A 19,975-nucleotide genomic window follows, 5' to 3' on the forward strand; every position below is an offset into this window, starting at 1 on the left:
TTTTACATTAATATAAACTTTATCCAGTGTGTGCTGTGAAAGTCAAGAAGAATGAGAATGTGGTGGGAGGGGAGGCCAGATCTCAGCTTCTGACTGGCACAGTCTCTTTGGTTTCTTTTAGGTTGACAGATGGAGAGTGGAAAGGAACAACTGCCATTGGAATCTTAGCCAATTCTCCATTCAATACATTTAAATGATGCCAGGAAGCTGAATTTAAATAAGCTGTGGGCCCAAGGCCCAAGTCTAGCTTTCTTATGCAGTCTACTTCTTGAAACCAATTCCACTGCCATTTTCTACATTTTCTTTGTGGTGGTGAAATATGTTCTATTAAAAATGTGATATTAAAAAGAAAACCCATTTGCTAGGACATACAGTGGTGCTTTTAAAGTTTGCGAACCTTTTAGAATCTCTGCATAAATATGACCTAAAAAAAATCATCAGATTTTCACACAAGTCCTAAAAGTAGACAAAGAGAACCCATTTAAACAAATGAGACAAAAAATATTATACTTGGTCTTTTATTTATTGAGGAAAATGACCCAATATTACATATCTGTGAGTGGCAAAAGTATGTGAACCTCTAGGATTAGCAGTTAATATGAAGGTGAAATTAGAGTCAAGTGTTTTCAATCAGTGGAATGACAATCAGGTGTGAGTGAGTGCCCTGTATTATTTAAAGAACAGGGATCAGGGCTGAACAGAACAGGAAAATATGGCATTCCAGCACAAGAGCCTTATGCTATCTGTAAAACATGGTGGTGGTAGTATAATGGTTTGGGCCTGTTTTGCTGCATCTGGGCCAGGATGGCTTGCCATCACTGATGGAACAATGAGCTTTTCATTATACCAGCAAATACTAAAGGAGAATCTGCCCGTGATCTGAATCTCAAGAGAAAGTGAGTCATTCAGCAAGACAACGACCCTAAGCACACAAGTCATTCTACCAAAGAATGGTTAGAGAAGAATAAAGTTATTGTTTTGGACTGGTCAAGTCAAAGTCCTGACCTTAATCCAATAGAAATGGTGTGGATGGACCTGAAGCAAGCAGTCCATGTGAGGAAACCCACCAACATCCCAGAGATGAAGCTGCTCTGTACTGAGGAATGGGCTAAAATTCCTCTGAGCTGATGTGCAGGACTGATCAACAGGTAAATTGGGTTTGGCTTTGTCTACTTTTAAAACTTGTGTGAAGATCTGATGATGTATTAGGTCATAATTATGCAGATATATAAAAAATTCTAAAAGATTCACAAACTTTCAACCACCACTGTATAATCTCATTTTATTGTATATGTTTAAATATCGCTATCCCACTCATTGGGATAGCGTGATAGAGCACATATTAACAAAGTTATGGAAAGGTATACAAACCGGGTGTAGATGCCATTCTTGCGGCAGAAGGAATTTTTGACCGAGAGGCGCCTGTTATTGAGCTCCATAGCTGGGAATCGACCCTCATCCATCCTCATCATGTCTCCATGGGAGAGGGGCAGAGATGTGCAGTTTGAGTGGCCACCTGCATGCAGTAAACAGGTATTACTAAACACTAAGCAGTAAACAGGGGGGCAGTGGTGGCTTGGCGGTTAAAGCTCTGGGTTACTGTCTACGTTTACATGGACAGCGTTAATCTAATTATTGACCTTACTCTGAGTGAGATAATAATGTGATTAAGGTGTTTACATGAGTCGCTTTTAGAATACTCCTTTCATGTACCCATTTTACATGTTATAAAACATAATTAGATTAACGGCACACGTCATTACGTCACCGTGCCACGCCGTCCCTCCAGAATTTCACGTATCAACATACAGTTCGTCTTCGTTATGGTACCGTATACAGTTTTGGGTGTTTTTATTTAATCTTTCTTACGAACGCTTTAAGTACAGTTAATTACTTGTCATGCTGTACGTGCAAACAGACAACTCCTTGAAGCCGTGGGCTGTGTTCCAAACCGCGTACTTACCGTCTATATAGTAGCCGAGATACATGTATTTTTCCCCACTACAGGCCTACAGTAGGCAAGTATGCGGTTTGGGACGCGGCTGTACTCTCTTGTTCCCCGTGATCGTGTCCTGTCGCAAAATGCGGTGAAAACTCTCACACGACGTTAATAATGTGATTAAGGTGTTTACATGTCTGTAATACAAATCGAAAATGTGACTAAAACAGGAATACTCCACATGTCTTAATTCGATTAGTGTTTAATTTGAGTATGACCTTAATCAGATTAAGGTAATTAAAAACTGCTGTTTACATGGTAATTTCTTAATCACAGTATTGTCTTAATTGGGTTAATAGTGGATTATTGTTGTCCATGTAAACGCACTGACTGATTGGAAGATCAGGGGTTCAAGCCCCAGCACTGCCAAGCTGCCACTGTTGGGCCCTTGAGCAAGGCCCTTAACCCTCTCTGCACTCCATGCCAGGAAGTTGGGGTATGTGAAGAAAAGGGTTTCACTGTGCTGTAATGTCTATGTGACCAATAAAGACTCAGTATCATCATCATTATTAAATGGCTATGGAGGTTATCAAACTGGTTTAATAAAAAGGTACCCTGGATTTTGCATCCTCTGTGATTATCAGTATGTCTGACGTCTTTCATAGAAGCAAAGTAAGATTCTTTCCCCCTATTTTCTCTCCAGTTTTGTCATCTGCCGATTCCCACCCACCAGTCAGCTCTGCCCTATCCTCCGAGACATGTGAAGCCAGTTGCTACATCTTTTCTATCTGCTTCTCATGCTGCATTACAGAACAGCATAACACACACCGAGGAAATTTTATCTAGCCCCTTCTGCATACATGAGATCACAGACACCTAATATTGGCTGTGAAACAGAGAGTAATGCCATCTCTCCCACCTAGAGTGTCATATCACAGCAAACCAGTAACTACATTTCCCATCCTGCACTGTGGCCTGCAAACATGGCCGCCATGGACCGCAATTCCCAGAACCCTCACCTTCATTCTAATCACGCACACCATCATCCGATCTTACACACTCACACCACACATAAAAGAGACTGTTTGAACACTAAGTCTTTGCGAAGTATTACATGTGTTTTCTGTATACCAAGCTGTTGTTCATCGTGTTTTGTGTACTAGTTGATTCCTGTTTTGCCTTGTTTGTGCCTGTTTGCTAATCGCCTGACACATTGCCTGTTTTTTGACCACGCTATTGTCTCACGATTTGGATTTGTCTGCCTGCCTCTCTTTAATAAATGCACTTATCTGCACTCCATTACGTGACACAGAGGGCATGGTCAATTTTGCTCTCTGGATGGTGAATAAGGAAAAAAATACCCCCCAAAATAAAAAAAAGTTTTTGAATTGCACAGTTTAGTAAAATCATAGTCCACCAGTAGATCCAGGCCCATTTTTATTTTCTGGGCCGAAGCTTCAGGAATCTTTTTACAGAGTAGGTACTTTTCAGACGGGGAATGAGTGAGGTGGAGCGCACCCTGGTAGACTCGCTGCACGAGTGGCCAACTGTCCTACGAGTCTGTGTTTATCTCCAAATGACTAAAACTAAGTAGCAATTACTAAGGCTTGTTTCAAATGTCCATGATGAAAAGATGATTCAAACAAGAAGCACCGGCACAGCGACATTTTTCCCCTGCCTTATGTTTTTACATAAGAAGCAAGTCAGAAAGTGTATTTTGAACAGGATTCTCTTTCAGAATCTTGGAAAACTAGGGCTTACCAATATGATGATATCATTATCATGATAAAAAAAATGTCACAATACACTTTTCACTCAATACACTTTTAATAACAGTTTTTGTTTTGTTAAAAATAACGTTTTAAATTCTGATTGAAAGAATTAGATGCTGAAGTTCTGTACTGTTTTAAATCCTTAAAAGGTTTTGTAAAGCTTCAATGATAATTAAAAAAAAAAATAGAATGTACAGAATATTTTTTGGAGACATTAAATAAAAGTATCATTTAATCTCATCAACACTGGCAGTTTGTTAGTAAACCCATACAGCATGATGCATATCATGTATCATAGAAATGTCAAATATTTTTTGTTATATCGCCCATCGCTATGTAAAGCCTTCCAGAACTTTGGTGGAAACGCCTATAGAGAGACCAGACAGCTGACCTTCAGTCTGTCTCACACACACTGGTGTGATCGGAGCTGCACTGTGACTCCAGGGAAGTTTGGAGCTGTGGCCAGTGACCTCTCCACCCTGTCCTGCTCGTCTATGTGATCTCACCCCCAGCAGGCCTGCGGGTCTGACAGGATGAAGCAAAAACAAATAGGCGTCAGAGGGAGATGAGCGGACCATGGATGGAGGGCTAGAGAGGGGTGGAGAGGGGAGGCCAGGCCATGAGAGCGACCCTTTGTGCCTCACACAAGCACTTCCCTTGTGCTCCTTCACCCAGCCGCAACTCTGTTTTCAAACCCTGGCACCGCACACTGAAATGCTGACCAGACTCTCTCTCTCTCTCTCTCTCTCTCTCTCTCTCACACACACACACACCCAGACTCCTGACCTCTCCATCATCACTCTCACTCTCAGAGCTGTAGTACATGTGTGTGCGCAGGGACAAAGTGGTTTCTCTCAGGAAATCTGTGTGGGCTTAAATCACTCTACGCTCTGTTAAACGCTTAAGGCCTGTTTTGTTAGATGCTGACCTCACAGGAGCGTATGCTGCTCCCCATGATAAACTCAGCCTAGTCTGAATACACACTCTCTGAAAAAAAGCCTACTTTACAGATAAGGTACAAGCAATATAATAGTACACTCAAGATAAGAAACAAGTCTTAAGTAACTTTTAGAGCTACAGTAAATGTATCCTTTAATTAAAGAAACAAAAGACCTACCCTTGGGTGTACCGCACTAGTCAAAAGATGCAGGATACAGTCAGACATAAGGTGGAGCTCAGGCGACTATGTGTAGCTATGACGATGAATGATGCCGTACTACAATAGTAAAATAGGGACTACAGTCATCAAAATGAATCACAGTCTTCTTATTTTGCAGCACATTTAACTATGAACACTGTCCTAGCCGCAGGTGTGGCACTGCAACCTAAATATGTAGTGGACACACCTAAAGGTGTGGTGGATTCAAAAAACCTCTTTGAATCAAAATTACATGTTGGATTCATCTTCATAAAAAACAAAAAAAAAACAAAAACAATATTAGCCTCTGTGAGGATGACGTGTTATTCACGTCAAGCATATAGCATATGTGCAGTATAGCCAAACCTGCACACATCAGTTTTCAGACATTCAGACTTCCAAACTACTCAGATAATTGCATGTGTTACGCATGTGGGGCGGAGTTTGCCAAGAACAAAGGTGTGTCTCGGTTATGCAAGATTCTGACCTTGAACTTAAATGTGTTTTTCTTGTAAGATACTGACTCGAGCAAGATAACCACAACGTCACCTTGAAGTTTACGATTTAGGCTGTAAGTACCTTCAAAGATAATGGAATACCATTCAAGGGCAATAGTAAATACACAATTATGACACTATTAATCAATTGATCCAAGTGGAGATTGTAGGTTCAGACAGCATCTGATTCATTGCTTATCTTGTGAACCAAATTGTACGCGAGTGAAATAATGAAGTACACTTAAAGTGAGCTGGAACTAGATAAGTGCTTGGTCAGCTTATCCTTTGTGGGCGCATTTTCTGTACAGGAGTGCACATCAAATTATCTGTAACATCATAGCAGTATTTAATTAATAACAATTAAAAGTAGGACAAAATAGCCTACATAGCACACTCTCATTGATTTTATGACCTCGATCTTGCACTCACATTAAATTGTGCACACATGTATCCATACTGGCACACTATATATATATATATATATATATATATATATATATATATATATATATATATATATATATATAAAATAATAAAAAAAAAGAATCAATATCTTTCGTTGAGGGCTATAGATAGTGATTTGTTACCCAAGTGAATTCTATTCAAAATGCTCAGGGAATAATTACGTGCAGTTTTTCTGTCTAGTTGGGACATGCTTTGGTGGACTTGAAGTTATGGAACTGATTGACTGAGTTATGTATATTAAATATATTACCGTAAATATATTATGGTTCTTGCATGCATTGCTTTGTACTTCAGGCTTCATTGCACACCAAAATATCTATTCATGGCTGCACTGTTGATATTGAAAAAACATTTACTCCCCAAAAGGAAAGTTTCACTAGTGGTTTTACAGCGTAGTTTCTTTCAGTTTGACACAAGTGAAAAATTAACCTGATAAAGTGTACAGGAACTCTAACAATGCCCTACACCATATGGGTTACTTTTTCCATGAAGCGACTGTAATTGAAGTGATTACTGATAAGATACACGCAACATATATGTACATACACCAGAGGAAATTAGTTTCTACATTTGGCTGAACCTAGTTGCTCGTCAATAAAATCAGCCCTGCTGGAATTTTCACTAATAGCCTTGCGCCGCTAAAATGGAGTGCAGGTTGGAACAGTTCATATTTTATTCTGACTATCTGCCTAGGACTACTGCCAGCTATAACAACTCAGGTCAAAGCAAACGTAAAATAAAATGCCTCCAAAGCACCTCTAATAAAGTGTGATTTGTGTCTTGTGGGCAGGGGGTGAGATTACAGACATTCAGTAACACTATTACTAGCTTGTGCTGTTGTGTGTCACATTTTCCAGAAGGAAAACAAAACAGTAGCTTAGTAACTTTTGTGAAATATAAAAATAATCCATAAAGAGGCAGACAGGCTAGGCTTCTCGATATGGTGTTATTAGAAGTCTGGTGACCTTGACCAGAGGAGGACCTTCAGATGTCTCCTCTTTATTATTATTATTATTATTATTATTATTATTATTATTTGCATGTAGCATGAGGTCTTTTGAAAATTTGAGAGAAAATTAGAAAATTTAAATAACCATATAATTAGAAGCCCATTTAGAAGTCACAAATGAGCTGTTACAGGATTTATAGACTCAATTACACACTGGTGAACTGTCATCTGTCAAAGCAATCACTATAACGTAATATATATTACTGTGTAATACAGTGCCTTCCACTAATATTGGCACCCTTCGTAAATATTGTCGTTATTGTTTAACCTTTGATCTTTTGTTTAAAAAAATACTCTGCGCTCATGGATATCAAACAATTGCAGACAAAACACAGGTTTATTTAAAAAAAAAAACTTTGATAAATATATGTGTGCAACAATTTTTGGCACCCTTTTAGTTAATACTTTGTGCTACTTCCCTTTGCCAAGATAACAGCTCTGAGTCTTCTTCTATAAAGCCTGATGAGGTTGGAGAATACATGGCAAGGGATCTGAGACCATTCCTCCGTACAGAATCTCTCCAGATCCTTCAAATTTCGAGGTCCACGCTGGTGACTCTCTTCAGTTCACCCCACAGGTTTTCTATAGGTTTCAAGTCAGGGGACTGGATTGGTCATGGCAGGACCTTTATTTTGTGACCAGTAAACCATTTTGTGTTGGTTTTGATGTATGTTTTGGATCATTGTCCTGCTGGAAGATCCAACCACGGCCCATTTGAAGCTTTCTGGAAAAGGCAGTCAGATTTTCATTTAATATCTGTTGATATTTGATAGAGTCCATGATGCCATGCATCCTAACAAAATGTCCAGGTCCTCCGGCAGAAAAACAGCCCCACTCATTGTTATGAATGACTAAGGGAATTTGGTCTACGTGTTACCTCATATTTATACCCCTGTGAAACAGGAAGTCATAGTTGAACAATTTCCTGTTCCTAGTCTCCCATTGGACTAAAAAAAGTAAAATATCAATGGAAATATAGTTCAGATATATAAATGTTACACACCTATATTTAACAAAGATATTTTTTTGATAAACCTGTGTTTTGTTTGCAATTGTTTGAGATGCATGAGAGCAAAGGACTTCTGTGAATTTTTTTAAAGAAAAGATCAAAAGGTTAAATGGTAAAGACAATTTTTCACAGCCTTCTTTGTTTATATTTACCAAGGGTGCCAATATTAGTGGCGGGCAATGTTTAGGTTCAGCTGTTATATTTTCCACAGGCCTGAAATTACTCCATAGTCATAACACTAACAGCAAAATGAATATTAAAGGTAATTATAGAAAGTAAAAATGCGTTGGTAGTAAAGGAATGTAGTAAATATTCCTAGCTGTTATTTTAGAAACATAAAAAACTATAAAACTGTGCTAACAAAGAGCGTGTGGGCGAGAGAGAAAGATAGAGAAAGAGTGTAAATGATGCAAATTATGATTTTCATGAAAACTAGTAATGGATGTTCATTTAGTAAATAAAATTAATTAATTTAATAAATTAAGCCATTTCACAAGAGAGGCTTTAGCGCATCCCTCTTTTATCTCCACCTAAGACAACAGTAAATCATGTTTTTCAATATTATTACAGTGATGACCCCAAATTTGAAAAGAAATTGAATCTATAGTTTATTTTCCAATAAAATTTTACTTATACAACAGTGTACGGAAACCTCAATATCTCGGCTCAGGTTGGTCCTAGCCCCTTGGAATAAAAACAGGTCTCTAGAGCACATTACAAGGTAATTTGGAAAATTAAAAAGGTCAGGCAACCAACTTTACAATTTTGGGATTACTTGAGATGGACTGACCCGTAGAAAAAGCTAGCTAGTCATGTTTTTTTAAAGCATCGTAACTGATTGTAACCCAGTGGATCACAGCAGTTTCACATCACATTCCCAAACCCTACAGCAACGGTCCCAATCTTATCCACAAAGAACCGGTGTGATTGCAGGTTTTCATTCCAACCAATCAGGAGCCAGTGGCTGCAGCTCCACCGGCTCTTGCCAGGTAAGATTGGACACTCGCACCATATAGAATACATCCATTTTGACGAGAATGCCGATTTGCTTCCTGTTGTACCTGAATCAGTCTTCTTGGTGTACTTTTTACTCTGCCCACGGATGATGAGGATAAACACAAGCAGGAGGATGAAGATCAGGCCTACGAGTGCTATCACCACCAGAAACCACCACTCCTCATAAAACGGGGAAGCTTTCTGAGCTGGAAATTCAAGAAATAATACCACATTGACAGACTTTGTAAAGAAACTTTATACAGTTTGGGGAAAAAGGTTTAGAGTAGTCAAAATTTCCTCACCAGCAATGGAAGGGGACGGAGCACTGGGAGAGCCATATCCGTAGTCATTGACCGCAATTACCCGGAAATCATAGGTGACCCCTTCACGCAGCATGTCCAGATTCAGGGTGTATGATGTCACCTCTTTGGGGATGTCTTTGATAAGGATATCCCACAATCCTTCATCTGTAGGTAATTGACATGTGTAAAGTTATTGATCGTCCTCCAAAAAAGTAGAGAAAAACAGGACAGAACAGAAGATTATATACTCTCAAACTGCAGGTCAGCCTAAGACTAAGTCAACCACAAGCATGTTCTTCTTCTCCATCAAACCTTTAACTCTTTTCTTTTAGAAGCATACAGAACCTCAGATGGTATGGTTTCATTTAAAAGGCATCTGGTGTTACTTGTTTAAAATCTGGGATCTTTCATTGTTAGCAAAACACTGAACATGTAGACTTACAGTCTACAGTCAAATATATTCATTAATTCATCAGCTGTTACTACTTTATCCTGGTTAGGGTTAAGGTGGATCCGGAGACTATCCTGGGAACACTGGGCACGAGGTAGGAATATACTCTGCATGGGACACCAGTCCATCACAGAGCACCACACACACACACATTCACACACACACACACACACACATACTCATTAACAGGGGCAATATATGCTGCGTTTGACTAAACCTCGTAACTCAAAATTACCAACCTCCGAGATAATAAAACTAAGAAAAATATAAAAACCTGATGGAATTCCTTAACTGGGAATTCCTACTCTGAACATAGAGAAGGTTCAGAATATGACATCATATCAACATGGTTGTTCACGCTGTCAGCAATAAAGAAAATGTAATTTCTCTTTTTACTTTTAAATGAAAATATAGTCACATTTGATTTTAGATCAATCAACATACAGACACATTAGTTGGTTAAATCTATAACACTGACCCTAGAGTTCACTGTTTTGAAAATCTCTGAATCTTTGAAATGTTTGAAACTGCATTCATAATGGGTGTCAGCTGGACTAGATGCAACCAGGCCTGATTATTGCAAACCCTGTTCAATCAAATCAACACTTAAATAGAACTTTTTCTACAGCATGAAGTTGGTTAAAAGTCTTAAACAGTAATGCACTATGCCAAAGGTGAAAGAAATTCCAGAAATGTTGAGGAAGAAGGTGATTAAAATACATCAGTCTGGGAAGGGTTACAAAGCTATTTCAAAGGCTCTGGGACTCCAAAGAACCACAGCGAGAGCCGTTATCTCCAAATGGAAAAACTACTGTGGAAGCGCACAGCAGTGAACCTTCCCAGAAGTGACTGACCTTCCAAAATTCCTTGAAGAGCATAACAACTACTCATCCAGGAAGTCACAAAAGACCCAAGGACAACATCAAATGAACTACAGGCCTCTCCTGTATCAATAAAGGTGACTCTTCGTGACTCCACTATCAGAAAGACACTGGGCAAAAATGCCATCCATGGAAGAATGGTGAGGTGAAAACCACAGCTCACCCAGAACAACAAAACACACCTTGATGATCCTCCAACCTTTTGGGAGAATGTTCTGTGGATTGAGTCGAAAGTGGAACTGTTTGGAAGACAGGTGTCCCGTTACAACTGGCGTAAACCAAACACAGAATTCCACAATAACAACATCATACCTACAGTCTGGTGGTGGAAGTGTGATGGTGTGAGGATGCTTTGCTGCTTCAGGGCCTGGGCAACTTGCAGTAATTGAGGGAAACATGAATTCTGCTCTTTACCAGAAAATCCTAAAGGAGAATGTCCGGTATTCATTCTATAAGTTGAAACTCAAACTCAAGTGGATTATGCAGCAAGACAATCATCCAAAGGATAGGAGTAAATTCACGTCTGAATGGCTCAAAAACACAAAATGAAAGTTTTCGAATGGCCTTGTCAAAGTCTGAACCGAAGTTTGAACCAACTGAGATGCTGTGGCAGGACCTTAAACGGGCACTTCATGCTTAAAAACCTTCCAGCAGTTCTGTAATGAAGAGTGGGGAAAAAATTCCACCACAGTGCTGTGAAGGACTGATCTCCAGTTATCAGAAGTGTTTGGTTGTAGTTATTGCTGCTAAAGGTGGCACAACCAGATTTTAAGCTTAAGGGGGCAATTAGTTTTTCACATGGGTGATAGATGTTTTTTGCTTCAATAAAAAAATAAAATCAAACTATATTGTGTTTTTACCCAGGTTGCCTTTGTTTTATGTTGTATTTCATTTGAAAATCTAAAGCTATTTATTATGAGATATATATAAAACCAGAAGAAATCAGGATGGGGCAAATACTTTTTCACAGCACTGTTAATCCAACTTCTCACTTGTGAGTTAAATTAAAATAATTAGTCCATATACTGGCATGTTTTTGGGAGCTGGGAGGAAACACACCAGTCTTGTATCTTTTTCAAAAAATAGCTTTGAAATGAAAATACTCCATTACCCATATTAAATATATTTACTTTCAGCAGATGAAAGGGGCCACAATGTGTTTTGTGTGGTGAGGTATTAGCAAACAAAAGTACAAAGCCTTCTTAGCTTAAGCACCAGAAACAAAGAACATGATCAGGTTTCCGGTTAATTCAAAGCTGAGCATTATGACTTTCTAGACACATGAATTGCAACATGATTCAATTCTATGGTTTTGATTATTTATTCTTGTCTAAGCATGAACATATATTCTGTATTATTACAGTATTTAGTAAAGAATAAGAAATCAGTGTTAGGGTTTCAAAGGGTCTACAATTAATCTCACATATTCTAATCTAATACTATATATTTGGCCCTTTTTTGCAGTTTCATTTAATGTTTTGAGTGCATGAAGGTATAGCACTATTCATTTCGCAGGGTACATATGGGTCCTAGTGTCAGAGACTGTGTTTTGAAATACATTCTGAATCTTAGTCCACTTCTCTGTTTATTTTAGGACATACCAGATGGCCTGGCTTCTATGACGTATCGTGTGATGGGCGCTCTGCCAGGGTCACCGCTTGTCCAATGGAGTGTGAGTGCCGTGCCATACCGTGAAATGAATGGTTCACCTGGAGGCCCAGGAGCACCTGCACACAACAACAACAACAACAATGGTAAGAGACTGGGAATAGCACTTATAAAATGTGACACGATCTAAAACAGAATAAAGACAACTCAGACAACTGGACCTTCTCCTGGCCCTGTGGTGATGTTGGCCTCCACCTCCGGCCCGTAGGTCAGGGTTTTGGCACGGATGCGGAAGTTGTAGGTCGCCCCGTCAGTCAGGTCTTTAATTTTCATCCATAGGGGGGCGCTGCCTTTTACATCCACTGTAACAACTTTACTGACACCTGGAGTGTGAGGAGAGGAATCTGTAAAGGAGACACTACAAATCTAGATACATGCAAAAGCGAGAGAAAAAGAGCTCACATACAGCACATACATGCAGTTTAGAGAATGACCCTGTGAAAACATTTCAAGCTTCACAACGGTCTCTTTCCTAGACCCCAAATGCTCTGAAGCTCTTAATAAACCATGACCCTAGGCTTGAATTCTCTAATTCGTCACATAATTACCCAGGCATCTATTCCCTAACATGTGTTTAAAACATGGCTCGATTGATGCCATGCCATGACATGGTGCAGACGGCAAATATTAGCTAAAGTATGCCATCTATTACATGCTTTTCCTTCACAGAAGAGAACAACAGCTTGGACTGATTTTGAGAAAGGGCTTTAGTGAATAAAACCAAGTGTAAATCAAGCCTACATTCTCTGTATATCAAGTGTAATATATCTCAGGAAACAGGTTTGAGTTTCTCACCATCGATGGGTGTGCAGGGCTCATAGATCAGGCGGTAGCCCTCAATTATGCCATTGGGATGTTTGGGCTCACCCCAGGACATGTTGACAGAAGAAGTGGTAAGCTCACTGAAGTGGATAAAGCTAGGGGCACTAGGGGCTGTGAAGGAACAAATAAACGCACACACAGCCACAGATAGAGACATCATTAGCGTATTGATTTTTTTTTGCACAAACAGAACATGACAGTCTTCATGAAAACCCAAGCTAAGTACACTCAAGATCAAATTCAATGGAGGAAATGGAATTAGTGCATCTTAGTTGATGCTTTCAGTGTTTTTTGGTTTATGCAAGCAGAGGACGTGTGCATTTGCTAATAACTTCAATGAGCAAGGCGTAAAAGTTTAAAACTACTTTCACATTTGTTATAGAAGTGTATCATTTTCTTTCTTGTCTCAGGCTAATATTTTAGCAATGCCAGTTTCTTTTAGAATAAGAAATAGAGAAGCTTGTATTGGCTGATGTCCCGGGATCTCAACTGCATGAAGGCCTAGAATCAGTTCCTGCCGTCACCTCCCAAGTATACTGTCAAAGTCTTTGAGGGAGAGGAAATGGCTAGAGGAATTTTATTATTTTTTTAAAAGTTCTTTTTCTGCTGAGACCCTAGTGGAGAGCATGGGGAAGCAAGAACACAGCTCCTATTGTATGGTCCTGCCAAGACCCACACCACATGCTGCCCAAATGATCAAATTCCCACTATCATGCTGTCATATGCTTCCTTCTCTGTAGCCTTCACATCGAAATATGCCAAAAGCCACCCTGAAACTGTCAAATCTCATTTAAAAACACCCAAAAAGAACCTAAGGATGACATTTCCCTCATGGCCTTCAATATCATAGCTGTTGTGCATTCAGTAAAATGTGACCTCTTGTATTGAAAACCTACAATCTAAACAGCAGGAAACTCTGGGAAGAATGTGGGCACAGAAAGATTTACATTTTCCCCAGAGTCAAACTGGTGGTTAGACGGGCAGTTGGTGGCAGCGATTTCTGCAACAGTGGTGTACCTGCTTGCTGAGTGCGCCCTCTGGTGGGCGGAGAGCGTGGGCCATCCCCGGCTGCATTGAAGGCGGCCACACTAATCATGTAAGTGGTGTAGCCTGTCAGGTTCTTCAGCTTCACCCCCAGCTCAGGCAGGAAGAGTGTCCGCAGTCTCTCCGTCTCGTTCTGTAGCTGGAACTCCCAGTAATAGATCTGTGCAAGGAAAGGGGATATATAGGGCCATTAGGTCTCAAGGTTCAGATGAAGACAGATGACGGTAGAGGTGTAATCTGAAGTTTGCAGAAGAAGCCCAATTACCACTTTTAATTTGTTTTAATGATTAGTAACCAACATAAGAACAAAAATTACGAGCTTAAAACTCTTAAAGAAATTGGAAATCACGAATGCAGCTGCCTGTTTGTCTTTAAATGTGTGTGTAATAGCTTGCCTCGCATCCTTCTAATTATTGCATCAGTGAGACCTCATGATTTAATGCATTGCTCAACTCTAATAGTTTCATTATTGAGCTATTGATAGCTATTATGATTAAGCCTCCTATCTAATATCACAACCGGCTGTCACGGCATGACTCTTTTGTAATATAATCAGGCACACAAAAGGAAAAAAAGGGAAAAAATAAAGTGGATTAAAAAAAAAACCCCCACAAAAACCAACAAAAAAACAAAAACAATCCACACAGAAGGTAATAGATTCAACCTTCACACTACCACAAAACTAGGATAAAGATCTATTACATTCTATTATAATGTGCAATTTGTAAAGCAATAGAGACATCTAATTTCAAATCAGCTCATTTGAAGCACAGCTTTAAGGACAAATGCCGAACGTGTAAAAAGGGTTGCTGAGGGAAAGATGTTAAATGAACTGGTTGCAAGGTCATCATTTTCTCTTAAGAGAGCTCCTGAGGAAAAAACGTTATTAAATGAAGCGCTTGCAAGGTCATAAAATTCTGAGGCTGAAATAAATGTTGCAGCCACCTTGTAGCCTTGGATGTCTCCATTCTGAGCTTCCAGCGGTGGAGGATCCCAAGTGACATCGAGCTGGGTTGCAGTGGAAGATTGAACAGCGACGTTCTGAGGTGGAGCAGTGGGAACTAGCGAATATAAAAATGAGTATTAAACTCAGCACTGGCATAGTGAATAAAAACAGCTCCGAATTGAAGTGGATATTCATTCCTGTAGTGGTGATAAGGTTGAAGTTCTGGTCTGGAGTGAGAGACACTCACCTGCCTCTCCTACAAACACTTCCTGTGGTGTGCTGATGGGCCCTTCCCCGACGGCATTGTACACACTCAGTCTGATCTCATAGCGCTTGTGTTTACTCAGATCTGCAATGGAAAAAGCAAACACATGTAAAAACACACCTTTAATATTATAGAAGAAACTTTTTAGTGTTGACACATTGTGACCGTAAGTATTATAAGGTTGCATCTGGGTGAAGAGCTGTTTTTAAGATATGAGGCATCAAAACTTTGGCGTTCTATGGAGCTTAGAACTGACAAATTATCTGAACATACACATCGTACTAAATAAAAAAATATTTGTTCTGTGGCATATTTAATAAATTGATGCTTTTCTAAGAACTTGCTACGGGGAAGATTTGCCTTTAAAAACATAACATTTGAAATGAAAGGTTTTGACATTTATAACAAATTTAACGCAAATTTCAAAATGTTACGACACGACACGATACGATACGGTGGCTTAGTGGTTAGTATGTTTGCCTCACACCTCCAGGGTTGGGGGCTTGAATCCTGCCTCTACCCTGTGGGCACGAGCTTGCATGTTCTCCCCATGCTTCAGGGGTTTCCTCTGGACACTCCGGTTTCCTCCCCCAGTCCAAAGACGTGCGCCATAGGCTGATTAGCATCTCTAAATTGTGTGTAGTGTCCTTGTGCAGGATAAGTGGATGGATGTATGGAAAATCTCAACTGTATTTAGCGCTCTCATTTTTAAAATCTCAATTTCAAACTAAAATGCTTACCTCTAGCAAGTTCAAAACAAATAAATACATCAACAAAAATGTATTAAATACAACACAGAAAAAACTTTAATGTGACACTTTACATATAATAGAATTCAAATATATCTAATTCATATTCATTTACTTTTGCCAGCTTCCCAGCTGCATAACATTCCATCTAGCAAAACAGCGCACGTTAGCTCACACTTTAAGTTTACTTCAAATGTACAAGCTCAAATACTGAGTCAGTGAAAACATGTCTTACACGTCCGCCATCTGAACCCCAGACTCATTTGCAGCAGAACGTTCAGTTTATTAAGCACATTGCATGCATAGTCAGCAATATATAATGCTAATGTTATGTGATGTTAGTCACAATATGAACCGTCTGCTGTGCTCAAGATTTTCTAAAGTGCCAGAATATTTATATATTGTAAACCCAGCGAGCATTTTGGACCTGTACTGAACACTTACTTTTGATTACTCTCAAGGAACACATGCAGCAGATCTACAGCTAGAAGTTACTTTGTTCTGCAACTTGCCATACTGAGGCTTCGAGTCTTTTCTGTCAGCACGTAAATAAAACATGGACATCAATTGGTCAAGGCAGACCGTTTTGTGTTCATCCGATTTTCATCCTGGACGACTGGCTAGCAGGTAGAACCACGTAAAAACTAATTTATCTGTGGGTTTAGAGATAGAACTTTTAACCATTTTAAATATTTTACAAAAAAATACAAAATAAAAACACCACAAGAGAATTAAGCCCACGGTGATGAAAATTTGTTCAACCTAAGTGCCAGAAAGAACCTTATAATACTGAGCTCAGGGCATAGCAGTGAGGTGAGAAAGCACACAGTGGAAACTGAAATGAGGGAGGAGAGTATCTGAATCGTTTTTAGGATTCGGGGGAAAAACGTGGGATGAAAGAAATGTGTAGAAATGCTGATGAAAGCGCAGAGAGACGGACGGACAGTCTTGAGACTTACTGCCAAGTTCATATTGGGTGAGTGACGATTCACTCAGGTTCCTGATACTGTAGGGAGCTGAGAATGGCAGGAGCAGAGAAGGTCAAACCAGGAAAAGCAGGCCAAGTAGAGAGAAGGTGAAACACAGAGAGGAGAAAAGGGAAGAATTTGGATTAGTGTATTAGTGAAAAGCTGGGAGCTGTAAAAGCAGCTTATTGGCACAAGCTTGTGTAGTGGCTGCAGTCCAACTTCGGAAACAAACACAACGCCTTGAGCCATGGAACAGCTTTGACTACTTGCCTGTTAATGAGACAAAGCAGTGCCAAGCCTAGGATTGCACACAAAACCAGCAAAGATGTTTGTGAGGAAAAGATTCTACTTTTTTTTATTATTATTACTATTCATCACAGTACTCTGTGGTACACATCTTTTGGTATAATTGCGTGAGAGAGGCACTTAAGTATTAAACAGTCCGGCATCTCCTGGGCCTCAGGTGCAGCATGCAGGTTACCCTTCAGCCTTACACTGCATTTCAGACTGACTAAATAATTTAACGGAATGAAAGAATAGTTTAAACACTAAATAAGACATTTTTATTCACTGTGTGTTGATTTGGGTCTAAAGAAAATGGCAGAATTGTTACTCAGTACATCACTCACACAGACAGTAAAACTGAAAACTAAACTGAAATCTAGCCTATACGTGTGGCGGTCTGGGAAAACCTGTCGCTGTGGCTAAATTCTCAAAAATCTATAACTAAGATGTTTGGTTCTGAACATTTGAACATTTTCTGCCAGTCATATACTTTGACATCTCTATTTGACAAGAAAATCTGCATACAATTTATCAAAATAACACGGAAATGTTTATATTTAGAAATTCCGGTAAGGAGACCATTTCTTATGCACAGTGGTGAAACCATCAGTCTGCCTAAAAATGTCTAAAAACCTTGCTAGCTGAATGTGCTTTCCTCATGCAATGATTATAAGGAATTTTTTTTATTTTTTTGCGGTCACATCATTGTCAATACAGAGAAGAGAGCTTTTACATTCGGTACAGATGACGGCTGACAAAGTTTTTAATCAATAACAAGAAATTCACCAAAGGAATAGAGAAGACTGAATGAATCAGTGGTTATTTCAGTGTTCATTCCTGTGAAGAAACGATGATGAGGCTCATGTTCAAACGCTATGAGTGGCTCTTACTTCAGGTGATGATACAGAGGCTGATGTGGATGATGCTGATAATCAAAGTGAGAACTTATTTCCTGTTGTAAATGTACAATTTACAATTCTTTAAACTTTGGAGGTAATGTTGGTTTTCCATAAGTACAGTAGATGAGAGTATAAATGTAGAGTGACGTGTTTTTTAAAATGCCATTTTCTCCTTTTTCGCGTCTCAACTACTAGAACTACTACATAATTTCAAAAATTGGCCATGGAATGGGTTTTCCCAGGCCACTACACATATTTACATCTAACTATATAAATATATAGGGTGAACAATGCACCAGGAAGCAAGACAAACTATATGTTCTATCTATCTATCTGTCTATCTATCTATCTATCTATCTATCTAACAATCTATCTATCTATCTATCTATCTGTGTGTCTGTCTATCTATCTATCTATCTATCTATCTAATGATCTATCTATCTGTCAATTTATCTATCTACCTATCTATCTATCTATTGATCTATCTATCTGTCAATCTATCTATCTATGTATCTATCTATCTATCTATCTAATGATCTATCTGTCTATCTATCTATCTATTTATCTAATGATCTATCTGTCTATCTATCTATGTATGTATTTATCTAATGATCTATCTATCTATCTATGTATCTATCTAATGATCTATCTATCTGTCTATCTAATGATCTATCTATCTGTCTATATATCTATCGATCTATCAATCTATCTGTCTATCTGTCTATCTATCTATCTAATGATCTATCTATCTAACAATCTATCTATCTAATGATCTATCTATCTGTCTATCTATCTATCTATCTATCTATCTATCTATCTATCTGTCTATCTATCTAATGATCTATCTATCTGTCTATCTATCTAATGATCTATCTATCTATCTATCTATCTATCTATCTATCTACCTATCTATCTATCTACCTATCTCTCTATCTAATGATCTATCTATCTGTCTATCTATCTATCTGCCTACCTATCTATCTGTCTATCTTCCACATGTCTCCACATACCAAAGTGTCCTTGGGCAAGACGCTGAACCCCAAGTTTCTCCCGATGGCAAGTTAGTGCCTTGCATGGCAGCTCTGCTACCATTGGTGTGGAGTGTATGGGAAACAGTGTAAAGTGCTTTGTAGAACTGTTAAGGTTAAAAAAAGTGCTATATAAGTGCAGACCATTTACCAAACTGCATCTCTCTCACTCAAAGACTTGAGAAGCAATTTCATCCTGCTGGGTTAAATTATGACTCACCCGTGAGCTCAGCCCAGCTAGCCATTGGGTTGTTGACGGTGCGGACAGTGAAAGTGCGCAAGCGATCATAGTGGAGCTCTCTGTAGCGAATCCGAAACCCCAGCAGGATGCCGTTGATCTGCTCCTCAGAGGGGGTCTGCGGATTAGACAGATCATCAGGTCTGATTATCAAGTCCTTTAGTGACATGATTGTTAGTAGTGCGATTCCCAAAATAACAGTGAACAGAAGCATTCTGAGCATTACCTTCCAGCGGAGCAGCACCGAGGTGGTAGTGTGTGGTGTGACGGAGATGATTGTGGGAGCTTTGTCTGGGGCTGTGAGGAAATAAACATAAAATAGCTCCTGAACTGCAACTGAACACTCATGGGTCTGAAGCATTAAAGGAACACAGTAAATATCATTATGCCAAAAATATTTGTAATGTGCTTAGCAGTTTTAGGTTGGTGCTGTAGTTTCATTATTCATTGGAGAAATTTACAGTGGTGTGCCATGCTGACATCACAGGAAGACACTTCCTGTATAGTTTAAATGATTTTTAATAAGAGAAAAAAAATTAACAATCTTAAGGGATAACCTTCAGGTTTCATTTGATAACCCCTAAAAACAAAAAAATCAAGTTTG

The 19,975-nt window shown here is 39.1% G+C and overlaps 1 protein-coding gene across 2 annotated transcripts in view; it reads right to left on the reverse strand.

Annotated features, from left to right (window-relative positions):
• Window positions 1-19,975, reverse strand: part of sdk2a (sidekick cell adhesion molecule 2a) — a 165,439-nt gene that overhangs the window by 6,374 nt on the left and 139,090 nt on the right. Inside the window, exons 32-43 of one of the 2 annotated variants that reach the window (XM_047149719.2) lie at window positions 19,598-19,668; window positions 19,354-19,489; window positions 16,913-16,969; window positions 15,187-15,288; window positions 14,939-15,054; window positions 13,967-14,153; window positions 12,923-13,060; window positions 12,289-12,450; window positions 12,061-12,186; window positions 9,128-9,292; window positions 8,891-9,031; window positions 1,372-1,516 (exon numbers count right to left, since the gene is read on the reverse strand). In XM_047149719.2, coding sequence (XP_047005675.1) covers window positions 1,372-1,516; window positions 8,891-9,031; window positions 9,128-9,292; window positions 12,061-12,186; window positions 12,289-12,450; window positions 12,923-13,060; window positions 13,967-14,153; window positions 14,939-15,054; window positions 15,187-15,288; window positions 16,913-16,969; window positions 19,354-19,489; window positions 19,598-19,668 — 1,546 coding nt within the window. Of the gene's footprint in view, window positions 1-1,371; window positions 1,517-8,890; window positions 9,032-9,127; window positions 9,293-12,060; window positions 12,187-12,288; window positions 12,472-12,922; window positions 13,061-13,966; window positions 14,154-14,938; window positions 15,055-15,186; window positions 15,289-16,912; window positions 16,970-19,353; window positions 19,490-19,597; window positions 19,669-19,975 lie in introns of both variants that reach the window. The other variant, XM_017461828.3, reaches the window with a different exon arrangement.

Source organism: Ictalurus punctatus, chromosome 2 (genome assembly GCF_001660625.3).
Source record: "Ictalurus punctatus breed USDA103 chromosome 2, Coco_2.0, whole genome shotgun sequence".
Lineage (NCBI taxonomy): Eukaryota > Metazoa > Chordata > Actinopteri > Siluriformes > Ictaluridae > Ictalurus > Ictalurus punctatus.